The sequence below is a fragment of the Procambarus clarkii genome, chromosome 9, assembly GCF_040958095.1.
Source record: "Procambarus clarkii isolate CNS0578487 chromosome 9, FALCON_Pclarkii_2.0, whole genome shotgun sequence".
Classification (NCBI taxonomy): Eukaryota; Metazoa; Arthropoda; class Malacostraca; order Decapoda; family Cambaridae; genus Procambarus; species Procambarus clarkii.
In genome coordinates this window covers 20,839,504-20,853,845 of record NC_091158.1, presented here as the reverse complement: position 1 = coordinate 20,853,845, position 14,342 = coordinate 20,839,504, and the positions used below count along the sequence as shown (strand labels likewise).

Here is a 14,342-nt window from a genome sequence, read left to right as displayed (position 1 = left end):
TTGAAGACTATAGAAACCCATTCTACCTTTCCTAACCAACCATGCTTTTTCTCCTGCCCCTTGGAAAGCTAGGGTAGTAGGGTTGTAGTCAATTACAAATTAACATTCTTCAATTAAGGTTCTTAACTAGGAACAAACTTCATTCTGGTCAAAGGGCTACTAGAAAATACCAAATTAATATTTATGCTGGGCATCCCACGTTTCTCCACACTACTGTACCTTCTTGCTCGTTTAAATTTTTTGTTTTCTGTCCTCAATTTCATTTTATTTTTTGCATTTAATGAACCATTAAATATTCCCTAAACTTTTAATTTCAGATGCAAAATACATGAATGATTGCATGCTGACTAGTATGTTACTTATCATAAATTACATTCTTTGTTTACTTTGTCAAAAATGTTTTTGGTAAATGAATCAAGTAGTCAGTATTGCATAAATATTATAATAAATATATTAGTAATACTTATCAGGGTAAAATAGTCAAATGAATTTCAATTTGATGTTTCACTTCCTTAGGCAATGGCTTATGACCTTCTGGACATTGAAAATGATGTGTACAAATACGAAGCGACCCAGGGGGAGAGCGAGAAGGAGGTTCTGTTGGATGAAAATGATGACTTGTGGCAAGAACTACGCCATCAGCACATTGCTGTTGTTTCACAAAATATCACGAAGAAGACAAAAGGTGAGAGTTATAAAGCATTAATTGCTGAATACATGAATTACAATGAAAGAGGCATTGAGTTGAGAGTGGGCCCTAGTGAGTCGAGTGGAGCAAGTTGGGTAGCTGGCCCCTGTAATGTACAAGATATTAGTGGTGGTGCTGCTGGAGGTCACAAGAGCCTCAATGAGGTTTAAAAGCTGTTTACTAGGTATGACCCTATTCATTTAGTAATTGTTTGCATTACAGTCATAAGATTGTAATGCAAGCAGTTCTTGATTTATGTGGCAGTTCTCTTGTAGTTTGTAGCAATTATCATTTTGTTTACTGCTTCTTTCAAAAGTTTTATGAATTGGCTGTTTTGATCTCTTAAGCTGAATTTAACATTTTGCTTTTATACCTTTGCTTTAAATCTATTTTGTGATTAGTTATAGTATACACACAACTTTGTCATATTGGCTTTGCTCTCTTTCACTTTAATTATTTTTGTCTTTTCTGTTTCCTTTCAATTACCTGATACTGTGTGTGTGTGTGTGTATAATTACCCAAGTGTAGTTACAGGATGAGAGCTACGCTTGTGGTGTCCCGTCTTCTCAGCACTGTTATATAACACTTTAAAACTACTGACTGTTTTGGACTCCTCCACCTTCTCACCTAACTTGTGCCAACCGTCTACCACTCTGTTTGCGAAAGTGAATTTTCTTATATTTCTTCGGCATCTGTGTTTAGTTAGTTTAAATCTATGACCTCTTGTTCTTGAAGTTCCAGGGCTCAGGAATTCTTCCCTATCAATTTTAACGATTCCTGTTACTATTTTGTACGTAGTGATCATATCACCTCTTTTTCTTCTGTCTTCTAGTTTTGGCATATTTAATGCCTCTAACCTCTCCTCGTAGTTCTTGCCTTTCAGTTCTGGGAGCCACTTAGTAGCATGTCTTTGCACCTTTTCCAGTTTGTTGATTGTGCTTTTTAAGATATGGGCACCACACAACCACTGCATATTCTAGCTTTGACCTAACAAAAGTCGTGAACAATTTCTTTAGTATTTCTCCATCCATGTATTTAAAAGCAATTCTGAAGTTAGAAAGCATAGCATAGGCTCCTCGCACAACATTTTTTGTGGTCCTCAGGTGATAGTTTTCTATCTAGAACCACCCCTAAATCTCTTTCGTTATCAGAATTCTTTAAAGATTTCTCACATAATTTATAGGTTGTGTGGGGTTCTTAGTTCTCCTATTCCACATTCCATAACATGGCATTTATTCATATTGAATTCCATTTGCCAAGAGGTGCTCCATATACTTATTTTGTCCACTTCTTCTTGAAGGGCATGGCAATCATCTAAGTTTCTTATCCTTCCTATTATCTTAGCATCATCAGCAAACATGTTCATATAATTCTGTGTTCCATCTGGTAGATCATTTATGTAGACAATGAACATCACCGGTGCAAGAACTGAACCCTGTGGTACTCCACTTGTGACATTTCTCCAGTCTGATACATTGCCTCTGATTGCTGCCCTCATTTTTCTATCAGTCAGAAAATTTTTCATCCATGTTAGAAGGTTGCCTGTCACCCCTCCAATATTTTCCAGTTTCCAGAGCAACCTCTTATGTGGAACTCTGTCGAAAGCCTTTTTTAGGTCCAGATAGATGCAGTCAACCCAACCATCTCTTTCCTGTAAGATCTCTGGCTCGTTCATAGAAACTGAGTAAATTCGATACACAGGATCTTCCAGATCGAAAGCCATACTGTCTGTCTGATATTATATAATTTCTCTCCAGGTGTTCTACCCATTTAGTTTTTATTAGTTTTCCAATATTTTGACTATTACACTTGTCAATGATATGGGTCTATAATTGAGGGGGGTCTTCCCTGTTGCCACTTTTGTAGATTGGAACTATGTTAGCCTTTTTCCACACATCTGCTACGACTCCTGTACACAGGGATGTCTGAAGTGGTATGCTGAGCTCGGCTGCACATTCTCTCAAAGAGAATGTACAGCCAAATGTGAATGTGGAGCAGTTAGCTCCATCTGGGCCAACTGCTTTGTTCTTACTTAGCTCAAAGAGCATTTGTTTCACTTCGTCTCTAGACACCTCTATATGCTTTATGTTCTTTGGAATTCTTATTGTCTGGTTCTCTGAAGATCTCATTTTGTACAAACACAATTTGGAACTTTTCGTTCAATGTTTCACACATTTCCTTTTAATTTTCCATGTATTTGTCTCCCATTTTCAACCTCTGAATATTATCCTTTACCTGCAGCTTGCTTTTAATGAATTTATAGAAAAGGCCTGGATCTGATTTACATTTGTCTGCTATACCTTTCTCAAATTTCCTGTGCCTCTGTGTACTCAACTAATTGTGCTTGCGGGGGTTGAGCTTTGTCTCTTTGGTCCTGCCTCTCAACTGTCAATCAACTAGTGTACAGATTCCTGAGCCTACTGGGCTCTATCATATCTACATTTGAAACTGTGTATGGAGTCAGCCTCCACCACATCACTTCCTAGTGCATTCCATTTATTAACTACTCTGACACTGACACTGAAAAAATTCTTTCTAGTGTGTGTGTGTGTGTGTGTGTAATTACCTAAGTGTAGTTACAGGATGAGAGCTACGCTCGTGGTGTCCCGTCTTCCCAGCACTCTTTGTCATATAACGCTTTGAAACTACTGACGGTCTTGGCCTCCACCACCTTCTCACTTAACTTGTTCCAACCGTCTACCACTCTATTTGCGAAGGTGAATTTTCTTATATTTCTTTGGCATCTGTGTTTAGCTAGTTTAAATCTATGACCTCTTGTTCTTGAAGTGCCAGGTCTCAGGAAATCCTCCCTGTCGATTTTATCAATCCCTGTTACTATTTTGTATGTAGTGATCATATCACCTCTTTTTCTTCTGTCTTCTAGTTTTGGCATGTTCAATGCTTCCAACCTCTCCTCGTAGCTCTTGCCCTTCAGTTCTGGGAGCCACTTCGTAGCATGTCTTGGCACCTTTTCCAGTTTGTTGATGTGCTTCTTAAGATATGGGCACCACACAACAACTGCATATTCTAGCTTTGGCCTAACAAAAGTCATGAACAATTTCTTTAGTATATCGCCATCCATGTATTTAAATGCAATTCTGAAGTTAGAAAGCATCGCATAGGCTCCTTGCAGAATATTCTTTATGTGGTCCTCAGGTGATAGTTTTCTATCTAGAACCACCCCTAGATCTCTTTCTTTATCAGAATTCTTTAAAGATTTCTCACATAATATATAGGTTGTATGGGGTCTATGTTCTCCTATTCCACATTCCATAACATGACATTTATTAACATTAAATTCCATTTGCCAGGTGGTGCTCCATATACTTATTTTGTCCAGGTCTTCTTGAAGGGCATGACAATCATCTGAATTTCTTATCCTTCCTATTATCTTAGCATCATCAGCAAACATGTTCATATAATTCTGTATACCAACTGGTAGATCATTTATGTACACAATAAACATCACTGGTGCAAGAACTGAACCCTGTGGTACTCCACTTGTGACATTTCTCCATTCCGATACATTGCCTCTGATTACTGCCCTCATTTTTCTATCAGTCAGAAAATTTTTCATCCATGATAGAAGCTTACCTGTCACCCCTCCAATATTTTCCAGTTTCCAGAACAACCTCTTATGTGGAACTCTGTCGAAAGCCTTTTTTAGGTCCAGATAGATGCAGTCAACCCAACCATCTCTTTCCTGTAATATCTCTGTGGCTCGATCATAGAAACTGAGTAAATTCGATACACAGGATCTTCCAGATCGAAAACCATACTGTCTGTCTGATATTATATAATTTCTCTCCAGGTGTTCTACCCATTTAGTTTTGATTAGCTTTTCCAATACTTTCACTATTACACTTGTCAATGATACAGGTCTATAATGTGAAAGTAAAGGTGTATAAAGGAAAGTAAAGGTGTGTGTGTGTGTGTGTGTGTGTTTCCTTGAATATTAATTGTTCTTTTATCTGTAATTATCTCCATTATTCATGTGATGAACATCTTAATTTTCCAAGTGATGTAACTTTGCTGTGTTTTGCAGAGTTCATGGCAACTAAACGCAACATGGGTACAGACAAAGCCTCAATGAAAGACTTGTCTACAATGATAAAGAAAATGCCTCAGTATCAGAAGGAACTTTCTAAATATGCAACTCACATACATTTAGCTGAAAGTTGCATGAAGAAGTACCAAGGATATACTGATAAATTGTGCAAGGTTGAGCAAGACTTGGCTATGGGCACAGATGCTGAAGGTATGCTAAAGTGTGTGTGTAAAGGAAGTGTTCTAATTTTAAGTTTAAATTTAAGTTTAATTCAGGAATTGTTCCTAGTAGGTGTGTTTTTTTTGCAAGTCACCAATAATATGTATTTCTTATTTAGTTTACTGAGTAATAACAATTCACATTCATATCATCTACTTTATATACTTCCTTCCTGTTTTACATAGATACGAGTTATGCTCTAAGGATATTTTGTTTTGAATTCATCAACAGGTGAGAAGATCAAAGACCACATGAAGAATATTGTTCCTATATTGCTGGACCAGGCTGTCGAAAATCAGGACAAACTCCGTGTGATTTTGCTTTATATTTTAGCCAAGAATGGTGTTTCAAATGAAAACTTAGAAAAGTTACTCCAGCATGCTCAAATTCCTGCCACAGAGAAAGATACAATCAACAATATGGCACATTTGGGAATTAATGTTATTGTTGATGTAAGTTACTTCTAATGTTTCTGTGGTACGTTTTCAAGTTAGATAACAATTTCTTCTTCTTACTAAAAGATCATTGAAAGATCATCTACTGTACCTTACAAATGATCTACTTATATTTCAATGTATACAGCAGTAACCTATCTGATCTACTAACAGGCCTTCTTGTCCCTCTCAATCAACCATTCCTTTCCCCCGCCTATGCCAAAATCCTTATCCCTTCCAAGTGCTATTTAGTCGTAATGGCTTGGTGCTTTCGCATGATAGTTTCCCTTCTCTTCTTCAGCCAGTTAGAGCTAAAGGGTATAGTTGTTATTCATGACTTCCCTGTACAGTATCTATTTATCTTAATTCCGATTTTCACAATGAAAATTACTTTAAAATTTTGGTTGAACTCACTTCTTTGACAATGGGCTGACATTTCCATTCAGAACTCGGTGCCAAAGATCAAACTACAGTAACTTGAGGGTTATTCTGCATATTTTTGCTGCTATTCAATTACACTTTGTCATTGTGATGTCATTAAAAAGCACATTGTAATTTTCTAGGAATTCCCCATCAATAGATCCCCAGTGTTTAATAATTGCACCGGATCTCAGACCTGCACAAACCTACCAGGACAGAACCAGAATCTCTCTCTATGAGGCAAGGGAAGCTTAGGGATCAAAGATCAACCTGTGCATTGATGTGTTTTGTCAGAAAGGTGGTTGGAGTTTAGGAACCTTGTTTGGGTTGTAGCACTGCCACACATGTACTGACCTTCTAGAGGTCATTCTCAGCGGAAATGCATATTATCTAGTGCTCCTCAGCAGCAATGTGATTTTTAATTAATTTTCTAGATTTATCCTTCCCACTTATTCCCTTCCTTCCCACTCTGAAAGTGGGCAACAGCTATGATAATTTTACATACTCTTTGATTGAAATGGTCAAAATAATTATTGAAATTTGAATGCTGCAGGGTGGGAATCGAAGCCGCAAGCCTTATCAGGTAGCACGTAAAGAACGTATCACAGAACAAACCTACCAGATGTCACGATGGACTCCTGTAATAAAAGATATCATGGAAGACATAATTGAAAATAAGCTTGAAGAAAAGCATTTCCCCTTCCTTGCTGGCCGATCAGCTGCTATGCCCAGAGCTGCACCATCCAGGTAGGTAACACTTAAAATTATTATTGTTTTGTAAGAAACCTCTTGTGTATTAAATATTTTTAAATTTGCATATTTTAAGATTATTTTGACAGTGGTATAGAATCGGCCCATCCTGTTTATGGTAGTACTTATAGTAACGATGAGGACCATAGTACATATAGCGACGTACAACACAATTAGAACATAAAAATCGGTACTATTGAATTTGAACAAACCAGAAAAGGTGTTGTATTTATTGCAAAGGCAACCAAGACTAACCTAACCTAACCTTCCTAGGCCAAATACACACTGTCTGAGGCCTAATATAATATATATGTGTGCTATACTAAGACTAGGAATATTCAAGTTTGTTTTTAGCTTAATTTTTTGGGGACTATAAAGTGAATAAATAGTACCAAATTCTGTGTAATTGCTTAGTATGTCAATATTTGTACTATGGTGCACATAGTTAAAACTACTGTCTAAACAGGAGGATGGGTTAGTAGAACTGAACAATCATTTTATTTAAATGTACAGTAGAGAGTACATATATGAATGGAGTAATTTATCCAGGCTTATGTAGAAACATTTAGGAGTCATGAATTGTAAAATTTCTGTAATTTTTAACAATTACTGTCTTCTAGTCTATCGATTTCCTAGTATTTTCATTCACATACCATTCATCCTTTCTAGCTAGTTTCTACTAATGCATATTTATAGAGCCTGCTCCTTGATTTTGGTGTCTTCTGATGTGAGGACCACTTTGCATGTTGATAAATAAAATAATGTATGGTACTGAGAAAGTTTTAACTTTTGAAATTTATAGGGATTTATAAACAAAACCGTAATTTCTAGTATATCTGTTTTGAAAAGCAACATAAAATGTAAGCCAAATTAAAGGTGGGTGAACCGAAATACTGTATGTTGTATGACGAAAGTTTTCATCTAAGAGTTAATTAACCATTGATCTCTCTGCTGTTTAATGTGAAGTACTTCCACTCATCATATTGACTTCATTTTTCTTCTGTATCCTTTAATGACTTGATGAGCAAAAATATACTTTACCTGGAGGAATCAAAAGTTAATGCTAGTATATGTTCTTTCTAGTGTTCGCTACAACTGGCATAAAGACAAGAGTGCAACTTCTGTCAAGAATATGCCACGGCTTCTAATATTTGTTGTTGGAGGCATCACGTACTCTGAAATGCGGGCTGCCTATGAGGTTACCAAATCAGGCAAGAACTGGGAGGTCATCATTGGTAAGATATACTCTTTGAACTGTTCTAAAGCCAGATATATTTAAATAAAAAATTACTTCAAAATCTGGGGAAATGGATTTAATGGAATTTTTTTTTTAGTAGAAATGCAAAATGCTTTTTAATGTACTGTTAAGAAAGTAGAATGGAAGGGCTGGTTGAGGGGAACAAGACTGTAATAATGTGCAATATTTTTATAATCTGTTTCTTTAATTTTGTGTTCAGTATAGGTGGGTTATGATGGGTTTGTACTTAAATGTCCATCAGGGTTATTATGAAGAGATTTCTCTACACTAGTCTCCTGGAAAGGTGAGTGATAAACCTGTAGATGTAGTGCAACAGATGTAGGCCTTCTATTACTCGAGCATTTCCTATGGCTTTTCTTCAAATATATAATTATTTGAGCGTTAAAGCCATGTCATATGGCAAAAGTAGTATGGGATATTTCATGCAAAAAGTAAGAAGAACTTCCTTATCTTGGATAAGAAGGCAAAGTTATTGGAAAAAATTCACTGTGGATGGGGTGAAAAGTAACTGGCACAGGAATATAGATTGGTACTAAAATTTTGTTGTTTGACAAAAAAAAATCAGCGTTGAATGTAATGAAACTATATTTTCTGGGTGAGACCCGGAGGCTCCCCGGAGCTTACTAATCTGATATGCTAATGTTAGACTTTGACATCAGTCATGTGTATGGAGTTCTGTGGGCCTACCAGGGACCACGAGCCAGAACCTGGCCCCCTCAGAGAAGCATGGGGAGCAATGGCCTATAGAAACCCCCTTGTGGTTGGAAGCATTCTATATCTGCCATCGACCAGGTCAGGCACCCAGATAGGTAAGCCTCCCAAAACAAACCCCTATTCTGGTAAAAATATTGCTACCAAAAGCCGAACAAGTGGATAGAACTCGCCTAAAAGAAACGAGCAAACGAGCATGACATCACACGTCGCCACTGAAACTACTTTGAAACACTTTGAAACTACTGAAGGTTTTGGCCTCCACCACCACCTCACTTAGCTTGTTCCAACCATCTTCCACTCTGTGAAAGAAAACTTTCTGATATTTTTTGGCACCTTTGTTTCCTTAGCTTGAATCTGTGTCCTCTTGTTCGTGAAGTTTCTGGTTTCAGGAATTCCTCCTTGTCAGTTTGGCCATTTCCTGTTAGTAATTTGTAAATGGTGATCATATCACCTCTTTTTCTTCTATCTTCTAGTTTGGAATGTTTAACACCTTTAGTCTCTCCTTGTAACTCATGTTTCTCGGTTCTAGAAGTCATTTTGTAGCATGCCATTGCACCTTTTCCAGTTTCTTTATGTGCTGCTTGAGATTTGGGCAACATATAAATGCTGCATATTCCAATTTTGGTCTCACAAAAGTCATGAACAGTTTCTTAAGTATTTCACTATCCATATAATTAAAAGCAAGTCTCAAGTTGGAAAGCGAAGCATATGCTCCTCTCAGTGTTCTTTGTTTTCCTCTGGTGACAGCTTACTATTCAAAACCACCCCAAAGTCTTGTTCTTTATTAGAGTTCGGTAATTCCTTTCCACATAATTTGTGTGTGGTCTGTTTTCTCAGTTTCCACATTCCATAACATGGTATTTATTCACATTGAATTCCATTTGCCACTTAATGCTCAAAGCACTTATTTTATTTAGATCGATTTGAAGGGCATTTCAACTGTCTGCACCTCTAATCTTACCCAGTATCTTACCATCATCCGCAAACATGTTCACATAATTCTGTATTCCTTCTGGTAGATCGTTTATATAGACGACGAACATTACTGATGCAAGCACTGAACCCTGTGGTACTCCGCTAGTAACACTCCTCCTCAAGTCAGATACACCATCTCTGATTACTGCCCTCATCTGTCTGTCAGTTAGAATTATTGTTCATCCTTGTCAGAAGTCTCCCTGTCACCTCTACAGCATGTTCCAGTTTCCAGAACAGCCTCTTGTGTGGAACTCTCAAAAGTTTTTTTTTTCTTTTTTTTTTTTTAAGGGTCCAGATAGACAGTCAATTCAACCCCCTTTTTTCTGTAGTATCTCGGTGGCTCTTATCATAAAAACTAAGTAGATTTGTTACATGGGATCTTCCTATTTGAGGATAGGTGGATATGAAAGTGGATCCTGCCTTGCCGCAAAAGGCCCTCCCATCTTGAGGTTATCTTGAGATGATTTCGGGGCATTTTAGTGTCCCCGTGACCCGGTCCTCGACCAGGCCTCCACCCCCAGGAAGCAGCCCGTGACAGCTGACTAACACCCAGGTACCTGTTTTACTGGAGGGGACCAAAATCCACAGAGGGTTGAATGGCACTCGAGGGCACTTCTCAGCCTTCCCCTCAATCTCAGAAGTCTGCCTCAAGAGCTGTGCAAAAGTCCTTATCCAAAACCTGAAATAGGAATATGTCCTCTCAAAGGGGGTGGTTGTGAAGGCGAATTCCCTGAAATCCTGGCAGGATCGGAAGACTCGACTGCCTCCATCATTGATGCAGATGGGACTACCCACAGAGAAGAGAGCTACACCCTGAGCTAAATACTGATATGCATCAGAGCTAGAACCAGGGACAGGGGGGAAGATCAAAAGTGGGGCAAATCACACCTGTAGGGAAAGGAAGAGGATGTGTGGACCTAGTTGAGGTGGTCACCAACACCTCCAATTCTGGGCCCCTAAAGTCCATAAAGGCCAACTCTGGGGGTATCCAGCTGAGCAGTGTGCTGCAAATGCCTAACAAAGAAAGTAGCAGCTGCCTGAAAATCTGCCAGTTGGGAAACAGAATTTGTAAGAAGAGATATCCAGAGAGAAAAAACCCTCACAGGACTCATGGTTGTTGGTGTCACAGATTCAATAGGCAGCATAGTGGGGCTGAAAGAATAATGATCATCTGATAGCAAAGATGAGAATCTCAAACTTACACTTGACAAGGGTGGGCTTGACTGGCCGATCCATAACAGACATGCCAAAGACCCCCAGGGGATTCCAAGGGCTTGAGGGAAGGTAACAAAGCAGACACCTCAGACACTGGGACTGTTGGCAGGAATGTCACCATCCGCAGTCAAACAACGAGGCTATGTTGGGTGGTGGTGGTGTGCCATGTAAAGAAGCCTGTGAGCCCCATTGCACCCCAGCACAACCATAGAATGCCTAAGGGCCTAAACAAAGAAATCAAAGATCCTTGATTAGACCAAGGCAAGGCTCTCCACCTATGGCCAGGCTTCTCAGGGGTGATCTCCTGAACATTCCAGGGACTTGACTGTACAAGGGCAGTGTTAGCATGCAGGGAAGAAAACCCTTAGCTCATGCAGCCTGAAATGCAACAAGAGCTATGCCTCCACAACAAGCAGGAATGAAATCATGTACATGAAGCCACTACTAAAATATAGAAACAATACACAAGGCAAATGGCTCCTGCAGGACAACAGAGTCCAAGGATTGCTGGCATCTAGCTTAAAGCAGAGGGGCTTTCGTATTATCTGACGGACTGAAACGCTACTGGCAACTCCACATGCTGCTTCATCAGCAACAGAACTGAGATGGGGGAGTCGGCTGAGGGGCTGGGGTTGGGCAACCGTGTGGTGGTAATCGGTACTAATGAGTTTTGAGCTAGTTTGAGTGAATCTCTTGTTCTGTGTGAATCATTTGTGGAGTTGCTTGGCAGTTTCGAGACCTAGTTTTCTGTGAACCCTACAGTTGTCTGTAAATCTTTGCTGACTTGAGGCTTTTTCCAGTTTGGTGGCAGATTGTCACCCCACTCCCTGTGCCTCTGAAGGGGGGTGCCAGGTTTTGGCTCTGATTTTTAGTAGGTCAAACAGAACTTCTATGGCTGATGTGACCATTTAGTAGGAAACAGTCTCGGCAAGATAGCTTTAGGGAGGCACAGGGGCTCCTCCAATAAGGGGTACTTCATTTCATTCAATGCCGCCTTTTTTTTTTTTAACTACAGTATAAATATTATGGTAAGTAAAGAGGCTGACTTGATTTCTGAACCAGCTGGAACTGAACTTGGCCATATAAGTTCACTAAATATTATAAACTAAAGGTATGATAAAAAAGGGTAAAAATAACTTTAGTAATACGGGTACTAACCAAGGGTCGAGGTATTTTTCCACATACGATCTTGGAATACTGTAATGTATAGTTTTGGTTGGGTTAGAATAGGTATCAGCCTGTACAATCTCCTCAGTTTTGGACAGATACACTTTCTGCATCAGCTGAGTGTCGGCATCACTATTCACATTACTTACATGACAAGCCATAATGGCAGGATGTTATTTTCAGTAAAATTGTCTGCTCAGCACACTAGTCCCTGCTTCTTGGAGGCAAGTATACATTTAAGAGCAGTGGAGTGCAGTTTGAACTGAAAATAATAATGGGAGTTCTGAAAGTGGGAAGGCAATTATATATTACATGTGCATTCTTATTAATGGAATTTTTTTCTTTCAGGGTCAACTCACATCTTGACACCAAAGGAATTCTTAAGTGACCTTCATAATCTTAGCTGAAGCACATGACCCCATGACCCGGCCTCTTCTTGTTCCTCCAAATCCTCCTCTTCTGAATCCCTCTCATCCAGAAAATCTCCACCCCCACCTCCTCCACCTTCCCCATGTTCACCCCGCTCCCCACCCTCCACCGCCACCCCCACTCCTGATCCTTCTCCCATATCCCCGTCAATTCCTATCATTGATCTCATGCTTGCTCTCCTTCCTGTCTGACGCAAAGCTTGTGTGGCACGACAAAAAATATTTCACAGTAAAGAACTTTTTATACTTCAGTAAAGATAATTTTCTAACCCTTCACTTTTGCAAAGGAATTTTACTGAAGGCTTTGAGAGTTCTTTTATGTGACAAAAACAAAAACTTGATAGATTGTCTTTTGAGGCTTGGAAAATTTAAATATATTAATGATTATATAATATTTTAGGAGGTAAACTGTTATAACGTGGATTACCTTTTGGTGGTTGATGTACGAGGTTTATTTTTATTACAATAAGGCGATATAAATTTGATTAGAAGCTTTTTAAAGTACATTTTAGTTGAATATTATGATTTGTATTTTAATTTTAATATGCAGTATAACTCAGATTTTTCACAATATGTCAGATTAATTCAAATTAACAAAGATAAAACATCGTGTCTCAAATCCTTTGCATGTCAATGTTCAATTTTCTGTATTTTAAACATTTAGATACTTCAATCGCTATAGAATAGTGCTAGTTGCGCACCTCTTCTCCCTACATCCTTCACGTGTGTGTCACAGTATGAGCTCTATGTAATACTACTCCCAGGCTTTTAAATAGCTACATTACACACAAATGGAGCTGTACTAAAGTGATACCAGAGGTCAAGTCTGCTTATGTGGTATAATTTGGCTGTGGTGCATCAATAGGTGAGCATTTTACAAGATCTGCAACTCCTTTGGATTATTTTTATGAATCACAGTTGTTATTAGTTATTGCCTACCAAGTTTATGGAAGGATTGCTGTTATTAAATTTGCTTACATCTGAAATTACAAAAGTATGCCATGGAAAATTGTACTCATAAATTTGAAGTCTGACCGTGTGACATTATGAACATTTATTCCGCAATTTTGTTTGCATTGCTTAGCGATGCACCATCAGCGGTCATCATTCATTGTGTGCTGGCAGGTTGGAGCTGCAAAATGATTGTGATGTAAGGAGCCATTTTGAGCCTTAAGGATTTCTAATGGGTTTACAATTTTATCTGTTACCTGAAAAGACCCAGAAACAAAAACAGAGCTCAAAATTACTCAATATATCATGAAATTAATAAATCTCTTGGGACCTGGTTTATCTTGGTGTGTGCTGGGTCATGGTTAATTGCCTAACTGGATTGTTAGGCTTTCCATATGCAATCTTTAGAATTTTCTCACCAACCATATTAGCTGGGCCTGTTCCCTCTATATCAGATTAGTCATGCATGGTCCTCAACTTACTTATCCTGTTTTTATAATCAGAAGATAGTGTTGTTCACCCATCATCATTTGACTCGGAAGACACATGACATGACCGGGTGGTCTATTTTACATTGACTCTAGTTTAAAGATTTAATATTTACATGCATGATACAAATTATTTAAATATAAAAATGCATGAAAGATTGCGATACATTATATGGTTCACACGTGCACATACACGTACGCATCGCATGCGCGCGCACACACACACACACACTACATAAAGTACACACAAAAAACTTTGAGAATGGGATAGCAGAGACATGCAAAATGGCCAGCTTCATCACTAAATTCATTAAATGTAAATTTCATGTAAAAGATAAAACCTAGAGATTATAAATGGGCAATAGATTCATGAAGACAAATACTGGTAAATGCAAAACCCTAAATAAACAGTTTCAGAGTGTGTTCACACAAAGAAGTTTTCACAGCACCACACATACTGCGTACTTTGGTCCTCAAGCACCTGGATGTGTTTAGAAACAATGTAATAAATCTGCTTAGAAATTTGGGCAGAAACAAACTACCCAGTAGTAGGGCCAACTGGAGTTTCACCTTTGGTACTGAGAGAA

General features: G+C 38.5%; 1 protein-coding gene across 3 annotated transcripts in view; it reads left to right on the top strand.

Annotated features, from left to right (window-relative positions):
• Rop (Syntaxin-binding protein Rop) overlaps window positions 1–13,987 on the top strand; it is an 82,172-nt gene extending 68,185 nt beyond the window's left edge. For all 3 annotated transcript variants that reach the window (XM_045755118.2, XM_045755117.2, XM_045755119.2), the window contains 6 exons: window positions 517–685; window positions 4,734–4,946; window positions 5,187–5,407; window positions 6,363–6,556; window positions 7,643–7,794; window positions 12,237–13,987. In XM_045755118.2, the coding sequence (XP_045611074.1) occupies window positions 517–685; window positions 4,734–4,946; window positions 5,187–5,407; window positions 6,363–6,556; window positions 7,643–7,794; window positions 12,237–12,295 (1,008 nt within the window). In that variant the 3' untranslated portion in view covers window positions 12,296–13,987. The remainder of the gene's footprint in view (window positions 1–516; window positions 686–4,733; window positions 4,947–5,186; window positions 5,408–6,362; window positions 6,557–7,642; window positions 7,795–12,236) is intronic.
• Window positions 13,988–14,342: the final 355 nt, after the last annotated feature.